The sequence below is a fragment of the Symphalangus syndactylus genome, chromosome 6 (genome assembly GCF_028878055.3).
Source record: "Symphalangus syndactylus isolate Jambi chromosome 6, NHGRI_mSymSyn1-v2.1_pri, whole genome shotgun sequence".
In the NCBI taxonomy this organism is placed as follows: Eukaryota; Metazoa; Chordata; class Mammalia; order Primates; family Hylobatidae; genus Symphalangus; species Symphalangus syndactylus.
Genome location: NC_072428.2, coordinates 130,705,142 through 130,729,555, shown reverse-complemented (window position 1 = coordinate 130,729,555; position 24,414 = coordinate 130,705,142). Strand labels below are relative to the sequence as shown.

The 24,414-nt window shown below is 51.0% G+C and overlaps 1 protein-coding gene and 1 long non-coding RNA gene across 6 annotated transcripts; one reads left to right on the top strand and one right to left on the bottom strand.

Moving 5' to 3' along the window:
* Window positions 1-74: 74 nt before the first annotated feature.
* ADCK2 (aarF domain containing kinase 2) lies at window positions 75-24,180 on the bottom strand. Of its 4 annotated transcripts, none has more exons than XM_055284231.2 (8): window positions 22,856-24,175; window positions 22,359-22,505; window positions 17,826-17,954; window positions 15,990-16,085; window positions 9,919-10,170; window positions 7,432-7,560; window positions 6,340-6,393; window positions 75-272 (listed from the first exon to the last, which is right to left on the bottom strand). In XM_055284231.2, the coding sequence occupies exons 1-8, from the start codon at window positions 23,786-23,788 to the stop codon at window positions 240-242; spliced, it is 1,773 nt and encodes a 590-aa protein (XP_055140206.1). In that variant the 5' UTR covers window positions 23,789-24,175; the 3' UTR covers window positions 75-239. The 4 variants fall into 4 exon arrangements, with proteins under 4 accessions (XP_055140206.1, XP_055140205.1, XP_063497725.1 ...); XM_055284230.2 differs by lacking the exon at window positions 75-272 and adding an exon at window positions 969-1,416 and having other exon boundaries at window positions 22,856-24,180; XM_063641655.1 differs by lacking the exon at window positions 75-272 and adding an exon at window positions 4,489-5,357 and having other exon boundaries at window positions 22,856-24,177.
* On the top strand, window positions 1,415-3,979 carry LOC134736928 (uncharacterized). 2 transcript variants are annotated; one of them, XR_010121425.1, is made up of 3 exons: window positions 1,415-1,636; window positions 2,946-3,246; window positions 3,284-3,979. It is a non-coding gene; the product is annotated as an uncharacterized lncRNA (long non-coding RNA). The 2 variants fall into 2 exon arrangements; XR_010121424.1 differs by having other exon boundaries at window positions 2,946-3,979.
* Window positions 24,181-24,414: the final 234 nt, after the last annotated feature.

The window sequence follows — 24,414 nt, the reverse complement described above, 5'->3', positions numbered from 1 at the left end:
CTGCCCCCTCAAGACCTGGGAAGGAAAAAATAACATCACCTCCCTTGAAAAAAACTGCACCAAAGGAATCTCTGTCCACCTAAACCATACTGCTCACTAAAAGACAGGAATGAGGAACTTTATCCTGGAGAAGGAAAGAATGGGAGAAACTAGTCCTGTGGTCAGGGCAGGACTCTCGGAGAGCACAAGGGCTTGACTCCATTCGCTGCCTGGTGGTATCTTAAGACGAGCAACATAATCTATGAAGGTGCAGGGATAAACTGTGATTTTACCTAAAAAAAAAAAAAAATGAGAAATTAAGCTTTACAAATATCCCCCCCTTCAGGCTGACCCCGGGCCCCTCCTAGTCAGCCAGCCAGCCACATCAGCTCAGCTCTGAGAAGAAAGCCCGTGGTTGGGCCTGGCAGAGAGGGGCAGGCGGCGGTCACTGCAGGTCTGTCCCCGGGCGCTGCCATGGAGAAGAGGACACACTGGTTATATTAACTCTGTTCATATTCACCAAAATTAATGCCTGCAAGTGGACAGGCGCAGACACTGTGGCAGAGAAACTGTAGTTCCAGACTAGCGTGTGAACCTGGGGCCATGTTAAGGAAGTGGCCAAGCCGTTCTGCTCACGTCCCCGGTACGTCAGCCACTTTCATCAGTTTTGTTTTACCTTGTAATAAAAGTTAGCAAAGAGTTGGCAAAATCTATTAAAAATTACCAAGAAGATAATTTGAAGTACAATGAAATTTGCCCTAAGTGTATATTATGCTGGCAGGTAGCACCTGCATGGAATTTATACGTAAAGAGTGTGTGTGTGTGTGTGTGTGTGTGTGTGTGTGTGTGTGTGCGTGCGTGTGCGTGCGTGCATGCCATGGATCAGTAGGACTTGATGGCATTTTCTAACCTGAATATCAAAGTCTGGGAACTACCAGCAGGACCCATCTGACCAGGGAGTATAGCGGGTCAAGAAATGAGAAAAACAGGAAAACAAAATAAATTTATTCGTCCTCCTCCACAGAACATTTTCCCTGAAGGAGAGTGTCCCTGGCGCCTGGCCCAGCTTCCACAATGGAATGGATAGGCCCCTTCCCTCCTTTTACTCCCTAATTGGCCCAAAGCTTTTGAACAGACCCTCAAACCCAGCAGAGGAAGCCATGGTGTGCCTTCCACCACTGGGCTGTTAACATTTGAAATTGGTGTCCCAATTTTAAAACGTCCCAGCTGCCACAGGAGAGGCTCTTGGGAGTGGCCTCCAGCTCTTGACAAGGGCCCACAGAGGCCACTGCCCCATCACGGGGGGCACGCCGGGCCCGTGAGGAGGAAGGGCCTCGCTGCCTCCAGGATGTCCAGTTTGGGGTCCAGTGAGCGGCCAAGCCCCTCCAACACCATGATGGCAAACACAATGGAGGCAAAGTTGCTCTCAAGCTTTACCTGGAACAGAACAACAGAACAGTTCATCTCAGAACCTGCTGGTACAGGGACGTGGGTCCTGGATAATCACCTTGCTGTCCACTCTCAGCCTCCCTCAGACCTGCCCACGGGATGTTTACCATCTACCTGACATTCTCTTCTCTACCGCATCATCTCCCCCACCATCTCACCTACTCGCCCAGCCTCCCATCTACTGGACACACTAAGGAAAAATCTAGAGGTACGGAATATACTTTTCTACATTTGTGTCCGTGTGTGTATGAATGAATGACCAAATAAATCTTTCACACACATCCCAGAAACTATACATTTAAATACAGGTAATTCTTCAAAACCTACAGTAACCTTTATGTATGTATGTATGTATGTATGTATGTATGTATGTATGTATGTATGTATTTTAGAGACAGGGTCTCACTCTGTCACCTAGGCTGGAGTGCAATGGCAAGATCATAGCTCACTGCAGCCTTGAGCTCCTGGACTTCAGGGATCCTTCTGCCTCAGCCTCCTGAGACTGGCTCTTTTTTGTAAACAGAGGGTCTTGCAATGTTGACGAGGCTGATCTCGAACTCCTGGCCCCAAGCTATCCTCCCACCTTGGCCGCCCCAAGTGCTGGGATTATAGGCAGGAGCCATGTCAGCTGGTCTACAATAGCCTTTTTAAGAGACAACACACAGGCCGGGCGTGGTGGCTCACGCCTGTAATCCCAGCACTTTGGGAGACTGAGGTGGGCGGATCATGAGGTCAGGAGATCGAGACCATCCTGACTAACACAGTGAAACCCTGTCTCTACTAAAAATACAAAAAATCAGCCAGGCATGGTGGCAGGTGCCTGTGGTCTCAGCTACTCGGGAGGCTGAGGCAGGAGAATGGCCTGAACCCGGGAGGCAGAGCTTGCAGTGAGTTGGGATGGCTCCACTGCACTCCAGCCTGGGCAACAGAATGAAACTCCGTCTCAAAAAAATAAAAAAAAATAAGAGACAACACACAATTGACTGCTCAAACAGGGTACAGCTGTCCCTTCAGAGCCAGATTAGTAGTAATAGCAATTGACATGGATTATTCAACTATTCTTCAAAAGTATCATCATTATCCCCATTCTACAGAGAAAGAAGCTGTGGCTCAGAGAGGTTCAATGACTTGCTCAAGGCCACTGAGTGAGGAGGAATAGAGCCAGATGTAAACCTAGAAAAACAGGCATCTGCTTTTTAAATGGACAGAAGGTCAAGAAATGGAAGGTTGAATCATGGGAAATATTCTTTGTTAGAAATTAAAGAGTATTTGTCTCCGTTAAGGGCTGGAAGGTTGTCGGGGTCAGGCGGATCCAGAAGCAGCAGCATGCTCCCAGGAGCAGCTTGTGGAGTTCCAGCCTGGCAGACTGGCCACACAGGCTCTGGTCCGGGTAGGAACCCAGGGCTCCAACACCTCTGGGAATGCTTTCATTCTGAAGCTGGGTGGGGGGTTCTTAGTGTGGATTAGATTCCTTTACCTCTATGTTACTGTCAAATACTTTATTTAAAAAAATTAAGTGCCTCCGCCCGGCCGCGCCATCTGGGAAGTGAGGAGCGCCTCTGCCCGGCCGCCCATCGTCTGGGATGTGAGGAGCGCCTCTGCCGGGCCGCCCCATCTGGGAAGAAGTGAGGAGCGTCTCTGCCCGGCCACCCCGTCTGGGAAGAAGTGAGGAGCGCCTCTACCCGGCCACCCCGTCTGGGAAGAAGTGAGGAGCGTCTCTGCCCGGCCGCCCCGTCTGGGAAGTGAGGAGCACCTCTGCCCGGCCGCCCATCGTCTGGGAAGTGAGGAGCGCCTCTGCCCGGCCACCCCGTCTGGGAAGTGAGGAGTGCCTCTGCCCGGCCACCCCGTCTGGGAGGTGAGGAGTGCCTCTGCCCGGCCACCCCGTCTGGGAAGAAGTGAGGAGCACCTCTGCCCGGCCACCCCGTCTGGGAAGAAGTGAGGAGCGTCTCTGCTCAGCCGCCCCGTCTGGGAAGTGAGGAGAGCCTCTGCCCGGCCGCCCCGTCTGGGATGTGGGGAGCGCCTCTACCTGGCTGCCCCGTCTGGGAGGTCTACCACGGAGGCCAGACGCAATGTGGGGGCTGGACGTGGTGGTTCACGCCTGTAGTCCCAGCACTCTGGGAGGCCGAGGCGGGTTGATCACTTGAGGCTAGGAGTTCGAGACCAGCCTGGCCAACATGGCGAAACATATGAAAAATACAACAAACCAACCAACCAACCCAGCAACAACAAAACAGGTCTACCCTGGAGTCATACTCTAATTTTTCTATTTTCCTCCCTTTCTGATCCTTTATCCCACTTCCTTTTTCTTCCTCTTCCTTCTCCTTCTTCTTTGTCAAATAGAGGATTGAGTTATTATCATTGATCCATACAAAGTCCCTCTCTCATTTATTTTCTTTAATTCCCACCCCCCATTTCTATTCCCCATCTTCCCATGTGCAACCTTCCTAATATGTTTGATATGTATCTTTTTGTTTGTATGTATTTTTAGAAAATGTTTATTGTTTTGTGTGCAAAAAAAATTAATAAAAAAAAAAATAAGAAGAAAAAAAAATTAAGTGCTACCTGAATAGATATTTCTTCTAAGGAAGATATATTATACAAATGGCCAATTGGCATATGAAAAGATGTTCAACATCATGAATCAGTAGAGAAATGCAATCAAAACCACAGTGAGACATCATCTCACACCCATTAGGATGGCCACTAAAAACAAAACAGAAAATGACAAGTGTTGGTGAGGATGAGAGAAACGACCCCTTGTGTACTGTTGGTGGGCATATAAAATGGTACAGCTCCTATGGAAGTTCCTCAAAAACTAAAAACATACCATATGATCCAGAAAACCTACTTTGAGGCATATGTTTAAAAACTGGAAAGCCAGAACACAATTTATAGCCCTTACTGGCTACATTAAATGTTTTTAAAACTTTTCTAAAATTTGAAAGTAGGATCTTGAAAAGATATTTACACATTCATGTTCACTGCAGCATTATTCACTATAACCAAGAAGTGGAAGCAACCCAAGTGAACATCAACAGCATCAAAAGAATAACAGGCCAGGCGGGGTGGCTCATGCCTGTAATCCCAGCACTTCGGGAGGCCAAAGTGGGTGGATCACTTGAGGTCAGGAGTTCAAGACCAGCCTAGCCAACATGGCGAAACCCCATCTCTACTAAAAATACAAAAATTAGCTGGGCATGGTGGCACTTGCCTGTAAACCCAGTTACTCGGGAGGCTGAGGCACGAGAATCGCTTGAACCCAGGAAGCAGAGGTTGCAATGAGCCAAGATTGCACCACTGCACTCCAGCCTCGGCGACACAGTGAGACCCTGTCTCAAAAGGAAATCTTGTCACATGTTACAACATGGATGAAACCTGGGGACATTATATTGAGTAAAACAAGCCAATCACAAAAGGACAGTATACTTTATAATTCCACTTATATGAAATATCTGGAGTAGCCAAAATCATGGAAACATAAAACAGCACAGTGGTTCCCAGGGCTGGGTGGAGAGGGGAATGGGGAGCTGGTCAATGGCTGTAGAGTTTCAGCTCTGCAAGATGAGAAAGACCTAGACATCTGTTGCACAATGCTATACTATGCATCTGGAGAGGGTTGGCGGGTTAAATTTTATGTGTTTTTCATCACAATGAAAAATTTATAAATGTTTTCAAACTTAAGTGCCTAGTGAAGTGCTTAGAGTGCAGTAGCTGCCCTAGGCCCTCTGTCTCCTCTTCCATCCTGGGAACAACAGCAGCAGCAGCAAACACTCAAGGCCCCTCACCCACCGTGCCGGAAACTGTGTGGGGAGCAGATGTTCAGAGTGAGCCACGGAGGTGGGAGGACCGAGCAGCAGGCGGGGGCTCGGCCCACGTGGCCACAGGTGAGCTGCTCGGCCTCTTAGCTTTGGTGCCTGCCTCTTGGAACACTGAGGGCATAAATTGGTTACTAATAGATGTCATATAGTTAAGTAATGCAATGGAAAAGGCCATCTTCCGACGAGGTCCTCCCTTCTCCACCTTCAATACTGCTTGCCCCTGGCCAGCAGCCTTAGTTTAAAGAGTGCTGGAGACTAAGCTCCATGACAAGGTGACAGAGCCGGGGCACAGGCTAAGATGAACCATGAGGCCAGCTCCCTCTAATGGACTACAGCAGCCAGGCAGGGGCCACAACAGTCCCTCTAGGGCCTCTGAAAGCACCAGGACACGAGGCATGACCCTCTCGAGCGGCCTCTGGACCCCAGGACTTCATTCCACCAGGAAAGAGCTAAGCATGACTTACATTAACACAAGCATCATGAATGTGAACCAAGGAGGGAAGGACATGAAAAGCCGGAGTTAGGCTGTTTCTACATTTGTAAATACACTTTTCTACATTTAAATGTCACAGATACTTAGACTGCACTGACTTGACAGATACACAGACTAACTGCTACGAAGCACTTGTTGCAAATGGCTTGTAACTAAAAATGCTTTCAAAATATATAATAGGCCGGGCACAGTGGCTCACGCCTGTAATCCCAGCACTTTGGGAGGCCGAGAAGGGTGGATCACCTGAGGTCAGGAGTTCGAGACCAGCCTGGCCAACATGGTGAAATCCCGTCTCTACTAAAAATACAAACATTAGCCAGGCATGGTGGTGGGTGCCTGTAATCCCAGCTACTCAGGAGACTGAGGCAAGAGAATCACTGGAACCCAGGAAGCAGAGGCTGCAGTCAGCCGAGATCGTGCCACTGCACTCCACCCTGGGCGACAGAGTAAGACTCCGTCTCAAAAAAACAAACAAACAAACAAACAAACAAAAAAACCAAAAACCATATAATAGAAGCGCCTCCCACCACCCTGTTTCCTCCCATCCCGCCCTGCCCCATCCCACCTTCCCCAGAGACCTCCCCTCTGAATGGCCCTCACCTTGTGAGTCATCAGCAACTTAAAGACACTGGAGAGAAGGCTGGACACGTGAAGCTGGAAAAACAAAATAAAGGCTAATGCAGACCACAGAGCCTTCCAGAACCGCTTATTTCCTACCACCCACACACTCTCAGCCCTGGCATCCCACCCCACTCCCCCGCCAGGGCACACATACACCAGTCAGCATGAAAGGGACCATCTGACAAACTCAGAAAGGACTCCTCCAAAACAAGCCCAACTCCCACCTCAAGACTTGGTCACAGAGGCCTCTGGAGGACAAGCCTTTGAGCCCCACCTACCCCATCCCTGAAGCAACCACAAAAATCACACCTGCCTATAATCCTAGCACTTTGGGAGGCCAAGGCGGGCGGATCACTTGAGGTCAGGAGTTCAAGACCAGCCTGGCCAACATGGTGAAACCCCATTTCTACCAAAAATATAAAATTTAGCCGGGCGTGGTGGCGGGTGCCTGTAATCCCAGCTACTCAGGAGGCTGAGGCAGGAGAATTCGCTTGAATCCGGGAGGTAGAAGTTGCAGTGAGCAGAGACTGCATCACTACACTCCAACCTGGGTGACACGGCAAGACTCCGTCTCAAAAAAATTTAAAAAAAAAATCACATCTGGATAGACTATCAGCAGGGCCAGCGTGCCAGTGGCCACTCCTCGTCTGACCCATTCCTGCTAATGTGGCCATGAACTTGGGGATAAAACAGTCACATTTGCTAGAACTGTGTGTAAAATACAAAGCAGGCTCTGGCTTGGGTTTAAATAAGGGACATGTACATTGGGCACATCATTTGGCTGCTTGGAGACCACAATCCTCTCTCCCTGTATGCTTGGCTGTCCCCAAATGAACAGTGACCTCTGGATGAGGAAGGAGCTGCAGCCTTCTAAGTGGCACTGCACAAGGAGGCCCCCTTGAGCATCAGGGACTTCACTGGGCCTCCTCATGCCTAGAAGATGTGGGGTGGTTCTTTTTCTGCTTTAAAACTCACACCCCTCATAAAGAGGTCTCCCTTAGACCCAGGATCTGCTCTGCTCCAGGACAGGTATGGATACCCCAGCCCCTGTTCCACAAGTGACCTGCCCACCTTCTCCAGGGTGATAGTGTTCTTCCTGGCCTGGGTCACCAGCGTGGCCATCTCGGTTTTGAACCCCTCCACGTCCCTGCACTCGCTGGCCCGGGCATGATGCAGGATCAACTCAGCCACTCTCTGGCCCTGGAAGATGCAACAGAAAAGGGACTTGGAGTGGAGCGAGTATAAACCTGGATGCGGTGCCCAAGCATCTTTCTCATCTCAGCAGCTCCACCCTGACTTTTCTGGCATCTTGCTTTTGGCTCTTCCTCCTCGGGCTGTGACCTTTTCCCTTTGCCCATACCTATAAGGAGGAATGCCCCCACCCCTGCTGCATTGCACCTCAGAGCTTAACCTTGGCCTAGGGGACACTTTCAAACCAGCTTCAGGTCCCAGCTTTGGGTTTGCCCTCTCAAAGGCAGGGACAGCCCTGCATTTTGCTGTTTAAAAAAAAAAAATTTTTTTTTAAAAAGGGCCAGACGCAGTGGCTCACACATGTAATCCCAGCATTTTAGGAGGCTGAGGCAGTTGGATCACCTGAGGTCAGGAATTCAAGACCAGCCTGACCAACATGGTGAAACCCCATCTCTACTAAAAATACAAAAATTAGCCGGGCATGGTGGTGGGTACCTGTAATCCCAGCTACCTGGGAGGCTGAGGCAGGAGAATCACTTGAACCCAGGAGGTAGGGGTTGCAGTGAGCTGAGATCGTGCCGCTGCACTCCAGCCCAGGCAACAGAGTGAGATTCCATCTCAAAAAAAAATAATTAATTCATTCATTAATTTAAAAAAAAAAAACAGTTTTCTTTTTCCCAGGGTTTTTCTTGCTGGAGAATTCTTTGCCAGCCGGCCAGAGGGTCTCCTCACAGTCACCCATGACGTAGTGCTTTCACTTGACTCTGCAGAGGCAAGCTTGACTCTGTGCTTTCACTTGACTCTGCAGCCCCTCAGAATCACAGGGGAGGCTGCAAAAACTACTCATGTCCCCACATTGGACGTGCCAGCATGCTGTGCCCCACTTAGAGGCTGTGTTCTCTATGCTGTTGCATCTCACCAGCCTGCCACCTTGTAGCAGGTAGCACACACCAAGGGCAGCTGTTATCTGGTCAAGAAGCCAGTGTTCCTGGTGACCAGCTGGATGTTTGCTGGAGAAGGACCAGAAACTACTAACACGAAGCAGCACTTGTTTCTTCCCACAGTCCCAAACCATCTGCCACTCAGAACTGGCCTGATTCGCACCCAACACCTGCTAACAGAAAGCCCCACAAGGGCAGCCTCACCTCCTGTCCTCCTGCCTCCCTCCACTCGTTTCCGGCATGCTGGCAAGTGTGAGCATTAACAAGAATGATCGGGCTAAGGAGACCTGTCCTGTGTCAAGACAGAGACATTCTGGCTGGGCGCGGTGGCTCACACCTGTAATCCCAGCACTTTGGGAGGCTGAGGCAGGCGGATCACCTGAGGTCAGAAGTTCGAGATCAGCCTGGCCAACATGGTGAAACTCCATCTCTACTAAAAATACAAAAAGTGGCCAGGCATGGTGGCATGTGCCTGTAATCCCTGCTACTCAGGAGGCATGGCAGGAGAATTGCTTGAATCCAGGAGGTGAATGTTGCAGTGAGCTGACATCACGCCAAGGCACTCCAGCCTGGGTGACAGAGCGAGACTCGGTCTCAAAAAAAAAAAAAAAAAAAGACAGAGACAGAGGCATTCCCTGGAGTATAAAAGATTCACCCCCTGCCCAGCCTGTAGTCCTACCTACTCAGGAGGCTGAGATGGGAGGATGGCTTGAGGCCAAGGCAGCCTGTGCAATATAGCAAGACCCCATCTCCATTAATTTTTTGAAACTTAAAAAAAAAAAACAAAAAAACAAGATCTCACTCTGTCACCCAGGCTGCAGTAGAGCAGTGCAATCCTAGCTCACCACAGCCTCAAACTCCTGAGCTCAAGTGATTCTCCCACCTCAGCCTCCCAAGTAGCTGGGACCACAGGCGCACGCCACCAAGCCTGACTTTTTCTTTTTTCTTTTTTTTGAAATGGAGTCTCACTCTTTCACTCAGTCTGGAGTGAAGTGGCGCAATCTCAGCTCACTGCGACCTATGCCCCCTGGGTTCAAGCAATTCTCCTGCCTCAGCCTCCCAAGTAACTGGGATTACAGGTACACACCACCATGCCTGGCTAATTTTATATTTTCAGTAGAGATGGGATTTCACCATGTTGGCCAGGCTGGTCTTGAACTCCTGACCTCAGGTGATCCACCCGCCTTGGCCTCCCAAAGTGCTGAGATTACAGGCGTGAGCCACTGTGCCTGGCCTATTTTCTTATTTTTTATAGAGACAGGGTCTCACTATGTTGCTCAGGCTGGCCTTGAACTCCTGGGCTCAAGCAATCCTCCCCGCTCAGGCTTCCAAAGTGCTGGGATTACAGGTCTGAGCCACCATGCCTCGCCAACTCTTTTAATTAAAAAAAATTCACCCCAACTTCTGTGGTCCCAGTGCGTCTCACCTGCCCCATCACCACAGCCATGAAAACCGCCCGGAAATTCCTCAGGTCGGGGGCCTGCAGCTCCGCCACAATGCCAGCATCCAGCAGCACCAGTCGCAGCGGGCACAGGGAAGATGGCACGGCCACCACCAGAGTGTCACAGATGTCCGCCTGCTGCAGCTGCGCCTTCTGACTCGAGGACAGGTCGTTGGCACCCTGAACCAGGATGTTTCCAGGGTGAAGGTCTGCATGGACAAAGTTATCCACAAATATCTGGAAGGAGATCACAATGCTCATGAGTGAGTCACCCCTACAGCACCACCAACCTACAAAGAAACAAAGTTGCCAGGTGACAATAAGCTCCCAGCAATCTATCACAGCCGCAAAGAGGTACATGTCCTATAGACCCTTCTTGTTTAGATGTCGACTCAGAATTTGTACAAGGACGAGCTAAGTTAAAGTTTTCAAGAGAAAAATTATTTTCAAAGTAAAAAGCATTTTTACAAGATTATAAAGGGGCCGGTCTCAGTGGCTTTACACCTATAATCCCAGCACTTTGGGAGGCCAACAAAGGAGGGTCACTTGAGCCCAGGAGTTCAAGGTTACACAGAGCTATGATCATGCCACTGCACTCCAGCCTGGGTGACATAGCAGGACCCTGTCTTGTAAAAATAAATAAATAAGGCTGGGTGTGGTGGCTCATGCCTGTAATCCAACACTTTGGGAGGCTGAGGCGGGTGGATCACTTGAGGTCCAGAGTTAAAGACCAGCCTGGCCAACAAGGTGAAACCTCGTCTCTACCAAAAATACAAAAATAAGCTGGACATGGTGGCACATGCCTGTAATACCAGCTACTTGGGAGGCTGAGGCAGGAGAATGGCTTGAACCTGGGAGACAGAGGTCGGAGTGAGCCGAGATCTTGCCACTGCACTCCAGTCTGGGCGACAGAGCGAGACTCCATCTCAAAAAAAAATAACAAAAATAAATAAATAAAATAAAAAGTCTAAGGCCAAACTGCATTTGAAATGCCTTATTTTTACTTTATGATTTGAATCATTAATATTCTAACTAAAATAATTAGCTATTTATTAAAGATTTTCCCCAAACCTCTATGTTCTTAAAACTCATAGAACTGCATTTCTTTAAAAACAGCTCATAAATCAGACTTTCCCTCCATTACTTCAACCTGTCCACATCAGTGAGGTGTGAGAGCGAGTGCCACCAGCAGCCGCCACATGCACACAGAGCCCTTCTGTGGAGGAGGACACAGTTCTCAGGACATACTGGTATGCAGAATTGGAGAAGCAGGAAGGACACGGCTTTGAACCTGCTAAGCTGGACAGCAACCCCCAGGGATTGTGTTGGATTCAGGCACGGCTTGTGGAACAGGAATCAGCCTCCGATAACCGGTCATCTCGGAGGTCAGGGAAACCCCAGCAGTCCTTCCACGGGGGATGAGAGGAGAGACCAAGGCAGGAGCAGAGCAGCTGCTGGTGGACGGGCTCTCAGGGACTGCTTCCAGCTGACACGTGGCCCCAAGCACCGTAGATCCCCTCCTCCCTGTAGATCCAGGCCATAGACCCCATCCCTCATGGCGGCCGACCATGGAGGGACTGTCCTAGCCCAGATTGTGGCTTTGGTAGGGATAAGGGAAGCTGCTACCCGTGTGAAAATCCTGGGACCTGGGGGGCCGGGACCTGCACACTTGCAGGACATGGCCACCAAATGCTGGGCTGACCCTCCAGCGAAGCTGGTGCCTCCTAAATAGGTCACTAATCTTGGCCCTGGTATACATTTTTTTTTTTCTGAGACTGAGTCTCACTCTGTTGCCCAGGCTAGAGTACAATGGTGCGATCTTGGCTCACTGCAACCTCCACCTCTTAGGTTCAAGCAATTCTCCTGCCTCAGCCTCCCAAGTAGCTGGGACTACAGGCGTGCACCACCACACCTGGCTAATTTTTTGTGTTTTTAGTAGAGACAGGGTTTCACCACGTTGGCCAGGCTGCTCTCAGACTCCTGACCTCAAGTGATCTGCCGGCCTCAGCCTCCCAAAGTGCTGGGATTACAGGAGTGAGCCACCATGCCTGGCCTAGTATACTTTTAAAAATTCACTGAGCATAATTTAAGATCTATGCACTTTATTGAATGTGGCTATAATTCAGTTTTTTTTTTAAGTTTCTGAATCTTCTGGAACCTTGCCCTCAGCTCCGCCCAAGGTCTCATGCCCCGATCCTGACCCCAAAACTGGAGGCCCCTCATCCTCTCTCCACTCCTGGTGCTGCTTCGTGCTGCTTCTCCCCTGGCTACATCCGTCTTGTGCCCCTTGGAGCCCTGTTCCTGTGGACAAAGTCCTCTTGTCACCGGGTTCTGACTGCAACTACTGAATTGAAACCTAGGTGTGCCTCAACAATCCTGCTTCTCCAGGAGCCAGAGGGGTGGGAGCTGCTGACTCCCCACCCCACAGGCCCTGGGATGGAGTGGAGTTGGGGTTGGAGTGGAGTCACCTGAGCCCACCCCTGCAACGGCTCTCAGCCTTCCGCATGTGCGTGCGTGCTGTCAGCCTGCAGGACTCCACCAGCTCTGAGCGCCCCTGCTGCAGGGACTCCAAACGTGCCTCCACCAACAGCTCCATCTCTGACTCCTCGATTCATTCTCCAGCTCTCAACACATGCCTGGGTCCTCCCTACCATGATTCTTTGCCTCTGAGACCTGGGTATTCTTCTTCCCTATCCGCCTCGACCCCGTCACCCATTCCTGTCATCCATCCCTTCAACCACTGTCCTCTGTCCCAACCACCAGAAAGACCAGACCCCCGACAATCTAAGATCTTCTTCCTTTGCTCCTGCATGGGGGCTGCTAACATTGCTGGGTCACGATTACTACCAATGAAGAGAGCCATAACTAGCGTGGCCTAGGACTCACTGCGGCTTCTTAGGAATTTCCACTCCTTTAACCATCATGGCGACCCTATGAGGAAGGCACTTCTTATCCTCTTTTGAAAGATAAGAAGCCTGAGGACAAGGGTTAAGTAACTTGCCCCAGACACTCCTCTCTGCCCTGAGCTAGTAAACTGGAAGCTGAGATTTGAACTCAAAACAAATCCTGCTCTGGGCTCCTAACCCCCAGGCTACACTGCAGATAGGCAAAATACCCCTCTGCCTCTCCAACACCAACATGGCTTGCCCCTCCTGACAACCATCCACATTTTCCAAGTAGCTCTTTCTAGTCCCAGGGCAGCAATTTCAAACCTCTCTGTTCTCTTTAAACCTCCTCTCCCACGGCCCTCTGCATCCTACTCCCAGCAGAGAACAATGGCCCCTTAGTTCACAAGGAAATAGAAGGTTTCCCATGGAAGCACCATCAAATCTTGTCCCTGTGCCTGTAAGTTTCTCCATCCCTCCAGCCCAGGGTTTCTCAGTCTATTGCTGGGGGTGGGGACGGCCGTCCCTGCACTCTGGGGTGGTAAGCTCCTGGCCTCTTCCCAACAGCTGCCAGTAGCACCCCCGACCCCCAACTATAACAACCAAGAATGTCTCCAGACATCGCCAGATGTCCCCTGGTAGACAAAACCACCCTGTTGTAAACCACGGCTCTGGCCTTTGTGAAACAACAAATGCCCTCCTGATGCGGCCAGGCCCCTCTTCAGCTGGGGGGCCTTCAGAATCCTCGCTGGTAGATACAGGAAAGACAAAACCAACCAAGAGTTCTTAGGAGATGGAAACCCAGGTTCTTAGGAGGAAGAATACCCAGGTCTCAGAGGCAAAGAATCATGGTAGGGAGGACACAGGCATGTGGTGAGAGCTGGAGAACTTGGACATGTTTAAATGTCCAAGAATCAAAACCTACCTTCTGACTCCCCTGCCTCTCGTCTCACCCTCCTGCTCCAACTCCACGCAGTGGACATGAGGTTGTGACATTAGGGCATTCCTCAGCATAAAAACCTCCTATGTCTCTTTATGTTTGTTTGTTTGTTTGTTTTTTTAGACGGAGTCTCACTCTGTCGCCAGGCTGGAGTGCAGTGCTGTGATCTCGGCTCAGTGCAATCTCTGCCTCCTGGGTTCAAGCAATTCCTGAGTAGCTGGGACTACAGGTGTGCACCACCATGCCTGGCTAATTTTTTGTATTTTGGTAGAGACAGGGTTTCACCATGTTGGCCAGGATGGTCTCCATCTCCTGACCTCGCGATCCACCTGCCTCGGCCTCCCAAAGTGCTGGGATTACAAGCATGAGCCACTGTGCCCGGCTTTTTTTTTTTTTTTTTTTTTTTTGAGACAGAGTCTCACTGTATCTGAGGTTGGAGTGCAGTGGCATGATTTTGGCTCACTACAACCTCCATCTCCTGGGCTCAGGTGATCCCACCTCAGCCTCCCGGGTAGCTTGGACTAAAGGCATGCTGCCACCAAATGTGGCCAATTTTTGTATTTTTTTTTTTTTTTTTTGTAGTGACAGGGTTTTGGCATCTTGCTCAGGCTGGTCTCAAACCCCTGGGCTCAAGCAGTCTCCCCGCCTCAGCCTCCTGAAGTGCTGGGATTACAGGCGTGAGCCACTGCGCCCAGCCAAAACTGTCCTATGTTTTAATCTGGGCACTGGGATGCTTTTTAAAAACTCACTAAGCATCATTTAAGATCTGAGCACTTTATATTTAAATATTATTGGAATTCAATTTTTTAAAGTTAAGGGCAGGAATCTTCAAAATGAACTTATCTGCCCTTGGATTAAAGCCCAAACTCTTTCACAGATTACTAGACCCTTTGTGATCAGGCCCCTCTCACCTCCTCAGCCTCAGCAATCACTGCCCCCTCCTTCAAACTCTCTTCCAAGCCATACTAAATGCTTTCATCTCTCCAAGAGCACCATGCAGTAGCTCACCCCAGGCCTCAGCAAAGGCTGCTCTCTCTGGACAACTCCCTGCCGCCTGTCCTTATGCAGTGACACCTAGACCTTCACACTGCAGCTGAGATGGAGCTACTTCCTGAGTGAATCCCTGGGTTAGCACAGTCTCCTCCGAAATGGCACCCTGTACCTATCCCTATAAATCATTTACTTAGTCATCACCTGTCTTCCCAAGGAACAGTATGTCATAAGCATTGTAATTGTGTCTGTTTTGCTCACTACTGTAACCCCAGCCCTTAATTCAGTGCCTGGCACCTAGCAGGTGCTCAATAAACATTTGCTGAACAAATGAGCAAAGCAGCATTTAAAATAAGATATTGTCTCAGCTGTTTGCTAAACTACAGGCAATGCTGGCAGAACTGGGTCATGGTCACCCTTCTTCCCACAGCACACAGAGCATGAGCCACTGACAAAGTACTTAAGAGGCCGGGAATGGTGGTTCATGCCTGTAATCCCAACACTTTGGGAGGCCAAGGTGGGAAGATTGCTTGAGCCCAGGAGTTCAAGACTGCCCTGGACAACACAGTAAGTCCCTACAAAACAATTTTTAAAATTAGCCAGGCTTGGTGGCTCATGTCTGTAGTCCCAGCTACTCAGGAGGCTGAGGAGTGAGGAGGGAGGATCACTTGAGCCCAAGAGGTTGAGGTTGTAGTGCATGGAGATTTTGCCACTGCACTCCAGCCTCAGCAACAGAGCAAGACCCTATCTTAAAAAAGGAAAAAAAAAGGCCAGGCGCGGTGGTTCACGCCTATAATCCCAGCACTTTGGGAGGCCAAGGTAGGTGGATCGTGAGGTCAGGAGATTGACACCATCCTGGCTAACACAATGAAACCCCATCTCTACTTAAAAAAATACAAAAAATTGGCTGGGCATGGTGGCGGGCGCCTGTAGTCCCATCTACTTGGGAGGCTGAGGCAGGAGAATGGTGTGAACCCAGGAAGCAGAGCTTGCAGTGAGCCGAGATTGTGCCACTGCACTCCAGCCTGGGCGACAGAGCAAGACTCCGTCTCAAAAAAAAAAAAAAAAAAAAAAAGAGCTTCACAGACACTATGGCCATTTATGGTAGCCTCCACTCTTTCTCAACCTGGCGGCTTGCTGCTTGGCTCTCCTTCCCACCCAGATAGCCAGAGTCCCAGCCCACTCCCCATCTGCAAGCTGACCACATGCTGGGCCTGAGCCCGCTCCAGCCATGAGCTTACCATCTTCAGGAGCATGTTGATCCCCAGCCGTGCAATCTTCCTTTTCAATTCCACGGGAATTCCTGCCTGCTGGTAACTGGACACAGGTACACTCTCCTTCAGAAAGACCAGAGAGAGAACAGCTTAATCCCAGCCAGCCTGTGATGCTGGCTCCTCCTCCCACGTGGCACCACAGTGCTGCCTTCTCACTGATTGGGAAGTAACCCAAAGAGTATTTCCTTTCCTAGAACCCATCTGTCATTCAGCCATGTGCAGTGGCTCACACATGTAATCCTAGTACCTTGGGAGGATTGCTTGAGTCCAGGGGTTCAAGACCAGCCTGGACAACATGAGGGAGAACCACCTCAGCTCGGAAAGTCAAGGCTTCAGTGAGCTGAGATTGCGCCACTGCACTCTAGCCTGAGTGACAGAGACTCTGTCTCAAACAAAACAAAACAAAAATCTGTCATCCACACATTAATTAGAACTTATTTACATTCCCTTCTATAACAGCTATCAGAAGGATGACAAGTGACATAGGTTTACTGGAAAGGAAACCTATCAACTCTGCCACTGAAGATAAGAGATGTGATGTCCTAAAAAGACAGGGGTGGGCACCAGAGAGCTGGTTTCTGGGCAAGAATCAGCCAATAGGGGTCTGGGCAACGTAAGGAGACCCCATCTCTACAAAAAAAAAAAAAAAAAAATTTAGCCGGGTGTGGTGGCTAACACCTATAATCCTAGCACTTCAGGAAACCAAGGCAGGAGGATCGCTTGAACTTGGGAGTTTGAGACCAGCCGGGGCAACGGGGTGAAACCCAGGCTCTACAAAAAAATACAAAAATTAGTTGGACATGGTGGCTCGTGCCTATGGTCCCAGCTACTTGGGAGGCTGAGGTGGAAGGATCACTTGAGCCCAGGAGGTGGAGGCTGCAGTGAGCCGAGATCATGCCACTGTACCACAGCCTGGGCAACAGAGCAAGACCTTGTCTCAAAAAAAAAAAAATTGTCAAAACAACCCATGGAGATAGATCTTGTTATCCCTAATTAACAAATAAAAGAACAAAAGCCCAGAGAGGTTAAGCAACTTGCTCAAGTTCACACAGCTAGAACACTGCGTGGTTTATGTCATGTTCATGAGATTACCTGAATCTCACATCACCACCTGTAAAGAGGAGGCTGGGCTGGGTGCAGTGGCTCATGCCTATAATCCCAGCACTTTGGGAGGCCAAGGCAGGCAGATCACTTGAGGTCAGGAGTTCCAGATCAGCCTGGCCAACATGGCAAAACTCCATCTCTACTAAAAAATACAAAACTTAGCCAGGTGTGGTGGCACGCACCTGTAACCCCAGCTACTTGGGAGGCTGAGGCACGAGAATCACTTGAACCTGGGAGGCGGAGGTGGCAGTGAGCTGAGATCATGCCACTGCCTTCCAGCCTGGGTGACAGAGTGAGACTCTGTCTCAAAAAAAAAAAAAAGAGAGAAGGCTGAACTAGAGTAGAGGATAGCTAGGACAAGTGAGATGACACAGGTTGTTCAGCACTTTCTCTGTGCCCAACTCCTCGTTTTGCATTCAGTGTGTCATTTACTCCTGAGACAACCCTCTAAGGCAGGTCACCAACTAATAAAATGGCAGAGCAGATTTTCAAATCTAGGGGGTCGGGCCACACCCAGTGCTCTCAGCTACCTCACTACAACACTGCCTCCCCCCCGGAGGCCAACACGTCCCAGCTCCTCACAGTTTTACAGACACAAATCCCATCCTCTCTCCAAACTGAAGCCTTTCTGTGGGCTGGAGACGGGCCCACTGCAAGTGGCAAGTGAAAGGTATGGCCAGGCAAAGCCACCACTCTTACTTCATACGTTTCCACCAAGACTTCCCTGGTAACAAAGGGGCGCAGAGGGGTGGGGAACTTCACAGCTTTCACATTCCGGAAGTTGACCTGGAAGTGTTCTAGATTCTGAGCTTCGTAACGCAGGTCGATCTACAGAGAAATGGACAGGAAGGATGAGGGCTAGTCTGGGCATAGGCACAGTGACATCTGCAATGCCAAGGAGCCAGCAAGTCATGAGGTCCACCCCACCTTCCCCACCAGCTTGCCCCGCAGGACTTGCCCAGAAACTCAGGAGGCAACATCCATGGGATACAGCCTGCCCCAGCAATCCCAGATTTCTGTGTGAACTCCTGGAGGCTGCAGACAGCAGGTGCCCTGGTGGGCTTTGGGCTGCACTGCTTCTCCGCTACTCTCACCCTTGCCACCCGCCTGCCTCATACCAGCCCATGAGTCCCTTCCCCGTCTCCCTGGGTCTGGCTTCTCCAGGCCCAGCCCCCAGCCCTCTCTTTCCATTAGGGCCAGCGTGCTGTGGGCGCTTCCACACAGGGCTGTCCCTCCATCTCGCGGCAGCTCTCCACCCACCGCATCGACACTGCTACTGCTGTTCTCCCCAACCACCACTCACCAGACCCAAAGGACCAGTTCCAGGTTTACCATCAACCTCTGTGGGCATCCAGGGCTGGTGCCACTGCTGACCCGGCTCTCCATGGTGGCTCTTTCCCCGGCACCTGCCCTTCACTCTCCTGGCACCCCTGCTGCCTCTCACTGTCCTGTCTTGGCTGGGTCTCCTGTGCCCCCAGGAGCTGATGTCCTTTCTCCTGACCGAAGTGAGCGTGTGTGCCCCCTTGACATCCACCAAGCCCTCAGCTGGCGCCTCCCCTGACAGCACCTTGATCCCCAGGTCAGACCTCAATGCCAGCCTCCAGAGTGATATATCCAATGACACCTGGATGTGGCCCAGTGGGAGCCCAGAGACCCTGAAGCTCTATGTCTAAACGGAATTTCCCTTCACCATCCCCACGTACTCAGTCACCTTTGAGTCCCCAGATCACACCTTCTCTCTTCCCCTCCATGCACAGCAATGGCCCAGTGCCATCAAGTCTGCAGCCTCACCGCCCTCAGATCAATTCATGTCCCCCAATGCCACTCCCAAGGCACATGCCCTCAGGTCCAGTCACCTGAGCACAAACAGAGGTGCCTCGAGTGTGCTCCTTGACCCATCCTTCCTCTCCGATCCATCACCTGCATGGTGAAGTCTGCACTCCTTAGAATGGCATCCAGGTGGGTCATGATTTGGGCCCTACTTCTCTGTCCACGTCCATCTCTCATGGCACCTTCCCCTTCCTTTTACCACCCAAGACCTGGCCTCACCCAACTCCATATAGTGCTCGACATCCCAGAGTGGCTAACACCCCCGGCTCTCCTTCTGGCTTCTTTACTGCCTCTAATTGGAATGTTATTCCCCCACTTGGTCCAACTGCAAACACCAGTCACCTTTCAATACTCAGCTCAAGCCAAGGACACCAACCATGTCCTCCTCTGAGCCCTGCTGAACCATGCTCAGGTTCAGCCAGGCTCAGGTTCATTGCTTCCAGGGCCTCCCTCAGATACCAGATGGCTCAGTCCCTGACATAAAATTGCATAGTATTTGCATATAACCTATGCATATCCTCCCATACACTTTAAATCATCTCTAGATTATTTATAATATCTAATACAATCTAAACACTTTGTAAATCATTGTTGAACTGCATTGTTAAGGGAATGATGCAAGAAAAAAAAGTCTGTACATGTTCAATACAGATGCAACTATCATAGACCTAACTACATTTTGTATTGAATCCGGGGATACAGGACCCATGGACAGAGGGCTGACTGTCTTTCTTTTTTTTCTTTTTTTTTTTAGATGGAGTCTTGCTCTGTTGCCCAGCCTGGAGTACAAAAGCGTGATCTTGGCTCACTGCAACCTCCGCCTCCTGGGTTCAGGCAATTCTCCTGCCTCAGACTCTTGAGTAGCTGGGATTAAAGGTGTGTGCCACCACGCCCGGCTAATTTTTGTATTTTTAGTAGAGACAGTGTTTCGCCATGTTGGCCAGGCTGGTCTTGAACTCCTGACCTCAAGTGATCCACCTGACACCACCTCCCAAAGTGCTAGGACTACAGGTATGAGCCACGGCACCTGGTCCTGACTGTCTTTCTTAAGGATAGGAAAGCTCACTTGTTTTCTTTGTTTACTAGCTTCTAACAGAGTTTTTTTGGTTTTTTTGTTTTTTTGGGTTTTTTTTTTGAGATGGAATCTCACTCTGTCACCCAGGCTGGAGTGCGGCAGCGTGATCATGGTTCACTGTAAACTCTGCCTCCCAGATTCAAGCAATTCTCCCACCTCAGCCTCCTGAGTAGCTGGGACCACAGGCGAGCGCCACCATGCCTGGGTAATTTTTTGTATTTTTGGTAGAGATGAGGTTTCACCATGTTGCCCAAACTGATCTCAAACTCCTAACCTCAAGCAATCCACCCACCTCAGCCTCCCAAAGTCCTGGGATTACAGGCATGAGCCACCACACCCAGCCCTAACAGAGTTTTTAGTCACTGTTACATAAACTTATAAATGAATGGAGAGACACTCACACACTATACCCAGACCCACAACTCTAAGGTTTCCAGCCTAGGAACATGATGGGACTACTGAGAGATGGAGAGAGGCTTAGTAGGAAGAGCTGATTTTTAAGGCAAATGGGGTGTGATTCAGAGATGTGAGTTTGAAGTGATGGAACCACATGATGTCTGTCAGACTTCTGCAAGGGGAACTGAAACTCAGAGGAGTGGCAGGACTGAGAGGAATTAATGCAGAGATGGTTGTTGGAATCGACACTATTTTCTCTGTTTTAATTTGCTTTTATTATCAAATTACATTGCTCTGTAGCTATGAATGTTTGTGTCCCCCCAAAATTCATGTGTTGAAATGCTAAGCCCTAAGGTGATGGTATTAAGAGATGGGGCCTTTAGGAGGTGATTAGGTCATGAGAGCAGAGCCTGCATGAATGGATCAGCACCTTTACACAAGGGACCCAAGACAGACCCCTTACCCCTTCCACCATGTGATGACACAGAAGATGCCAATTATGAACCAGAAAGTGGGGCCTCACCAGACATCAAATCTGCCGATGCCTTGATCTGGAATTTTCAGACTCCAGAACCTCGAGAAATACATTTCTGTTGTTTGTAAGCTACTTAGTTTATGGGATTCTGTCCGAACAGACTAAGAGACTTTCTAAACACTAGAATGAATCCCTAGGACTTAAAATCTTAAATCAGAGGCTCTAAACAAATACTGGGCAGGTTGCTTCTGAAAACCTCTCAATTCCTGCACTACCCAACAAGGAGCCAACAGGTGCCTACGTGGAGCCCCGACCGCCCCAGTGTGTTTGCTAAGTCTGTATCCTTATACAAAGGTCCCAAGGGCCCTGAGCATGAAGGAGGTCCTTGTCGACTCAATTTGCCCTGGAATCAAAGCAGAACAAAGGCACAGTATGTGATTTTGCTAATTATTTTCTCACTCTGGAGTCATTAATTATGGCAGAAATAATGCTAGATGTTCTCCACCAGAATCATTTCCTTGGCACAAAGGAAGACTGTATTTCCCAAGCTCACAGTTACACTGGGCCCATGCGGTGAAAGCTCTGATCAGTGAATGGGAAAGAAGTAATGTTTGTCACTTCCAGTCCTGGCCACAAAATTTATTATGTGACCCTGCATGGCCTCTGCCTCCAATCCACACTGACCCTAGATGACACATGTTGAAGGAGGCAGTGCCAAACTTGGGAAGAAATAGAGTCCCCTGAAACTAGGGAGTAGAGCTCCCTCTCTTGACCGGGCACGGTGGCTTAGGTCTGTCATCTCAGCACTTTGGAAGGCCGAAGAGGGAGAATGGCTTGAGCCCAGGAGTTCAAAATCAGCCTGGGCAACATGGCAAGACCCTATCTCTATTTTTAAAATAATAAAATAAAGAGCTACCTTTCTCTGCCTCAGTTCACCTGCATAGAACTTTGGTTTTTGTTTTTATTTTTATTTTGAGATGGAGTCTTGCTCTGTCGCCCAGGCTGCAGTGCAGTGGCATGATCTCAGCTCACTGCAGCCTCCATCTTGGGTTCAAGCAATTCTCATGCCTCAGCTTCCTGAGGAGCTGGGATTACAGGCATGCACCACCATGCCCAGCTAATTTTTGTATTTTTAGTAGAGACAGGGTTACACCATGTTGGCCAGGCTGATCTCGAACTCCTGGCCTCAAGTGATCCACCCGCCTCAGCCTCCCAAAGTGCTAGGATTACACGCATGAGCCACCACGCCCGGCCAGAACTTTGATATAAGCAAAAAATTAATTCGTTGCATTAAGCCACTGAGATTTGGGTGTTCTTTATCAGCTAGTGTTACCAGCTCTAACACATCATATGAGCTATGACATACCAGAAAATTATTCATTAACATTTACTAAGCAGCAGCTAATGGCAAGAACTATGTTAGGTGCTATTTACAGCTGAGGGGAGGAAAACTCACCTGTTGGACCATCAGCTTCTCAAATTCCTCCACAATCTCAGGCAAGCTAAGCCACTTGATGCCTGGCAAAAGTCCGAGGACTCGGCTGCCAATCTTCATCAGCAGCAGGTCCATATGCACCTGAGCGAGCAGGCCAGGGTGCAACACCTGTCAGAAAGAGGAACCGTGAGACAGGAGGAGAAACCCGCTGGACACATTTTACCCAGCCAGGGCTGGGTCCCACCATCCAAGCAAGAGCCGGGTGGCTTCTCATCAAAGGAAAGAGGATGTGGTCCCGACACCAAAGCAGTTAGTTCATTCCAGACTCAGTTCATTTTCCTCTATCAGACTATTCACACCGCCACTTCAAGCCAATAAATGAAACAGCTTGCATGAAATAAGCACTCAGATATTGGTCAGGCAAATAGAAAAAAACGTGGGGGCGATTTGCATGGCGGGTGTTTCTGATCTGGGAAAGCTCAGTGGGTAGGTGAGCTGTGAGCTCTCAGAACACTTACTTTCACTGCCACGGGGATGAGGTGACCTGACTCAGGTTGGTGGCCAGGGGCCTGAGCCTGAGACACCCCTGCATTTGATCCAACCAGGTCAGCTTTAGGGAGGAGCAGCCTTTCTAGAAACGACTGGTCTGCGAGATTTTCTGGAGGTTTCCGGCCGTTTCCAAGGTATCCAAAGAGCTCTCTCAGCCCCCCGACTGCCCCAGTATCTGAGAAGGGCGGCAGACAGGAGGCCCTGCCAAGTCTCTGGACGCTGTCCGTCTCCAGGAAGGCAGTGTTGGCGTATGCTTTGTACACCTGGGCCACGCAGCCTGAGCCCACAGGTTCTCGGTTCTCAAAAGAGAGGATGCTCCCCCAGTCCTCCCCAAAAGCCTGCCGAAGGAAGCGCTCAGTGTGAGTCCACGGGTGGGGGGTCACTCGGACATGCAGCTTGGAAAACTGGGCACAGAAAGCCTCAGAAAACAGATCGCGCCGGGTGCTGGCCCACTGGCCCAGTTTGATGTAGGTTGGGCCTGAGGTCTCGGTGGCTTTCAGAAGCAGGTGGAGCCAGAGGGTGGAGACGCCGGGAGCCAGGTAGGTGAGGGGGTAGAGGAGAAGGAGGGGGAAGAATTTCACCAACAAAGCGCCGGCGCGAAGCCAGAGGCGGAGATGCAGGAAGACGCCGCCTAGAGGTCCCGCTCGGGGGAGGCTCTCCGCGGGCGCCGCGCCAGCCGCCCCGCTGCAGTGGACCCTTCGCAGACCCAGAACGTCAGGGGCCCCCTCACCCACGTCCCCGCACACGGAGACGACCTTGGGCAAAGTGCCCAGCAGAAGCCAGCAGAGTCTGGCATCGCGAGGGCACTCGGAGGGCCTCAGAAGGCTGAGTCCCTGTCTGAGCTCGAAGCACCTCATGTGCGACAGGCAAACCCTAACGGAGACGCGCCAGGGAGCCACCATCCTCCCGGGGCCCCCGGCCCAGGCGGCCCGCCCTCCACTTCAGGGGCGCCCGCTCAGGCGAGGCTGCGGTGAAGCCGAAGCCCGGCCCTGCCCTGCCCTGCCCCTGCGGGCGGAGCTGCCCATCCGGGCCGGCTCTCCGCCCGGCTCCCGCCAGCACCTCGCCGGGCCTCAGGCCGGAGGCCCGCGCCCCTCCCGACATCCGCCGCGCCGCGCCGCGCGGAAGGGGCTGTCAGACGGCACCAACTGCGGTACGGGAGGAGCCAGGACCCACGCGAAGCCAGGCCCCGGGCGCGCGCGACCTGAGCGAGGGGGCCGCGCGGGCAGAGGCAGGGGCCGAGCAGCTGCAGGGTCACCACGCGCCCAGAGGCCAGTACGAGATCGCTGGGGTGGCGGGCACCAGCCCAGGGCGCGGGCGCAGGCGGGGGCCGGGAGGGCGGGGCGGAGCGTGGAGGGCGGGCGGAGCGTCGGGGGCGGAGCGTCGGGGGCGGGCGGGAGTGCAGGTGCAGGAAACCGAGGCACCCAGGGCTGTGGTGGAGAGGAGGGGCGCGGGAGATGGGTGGGACGGGTTCGGCCACTGGGTTGAAACCGCCTTGCAAAATTATAACAGATAATGAAAGATATCTGAC

Coding starts and splice junctions, on each gene's coding strand:
- ADCK2 (XM_063641655.1), bottom strand. CDS start 23,788: ATGGTGGCTCCCTGGCGCGTCTCCGTTAGGGTTTGCCTGTCGCACATG. Junction 22,506..22,855: donor TCATCCCCGTGGCAGTGAAA/GTAAGTGTTCTG, acceptor TCTTTCTGACAG/GTGTTGCACCCTGGCCTGCT. Junction 17,955..22,358: donor AGAAGCTGATGGTCCAACAG/GTGAGTTTTCCT, acceptor ATTTCTCTGTAG/ATCGACCTGCGTTACGAAGC.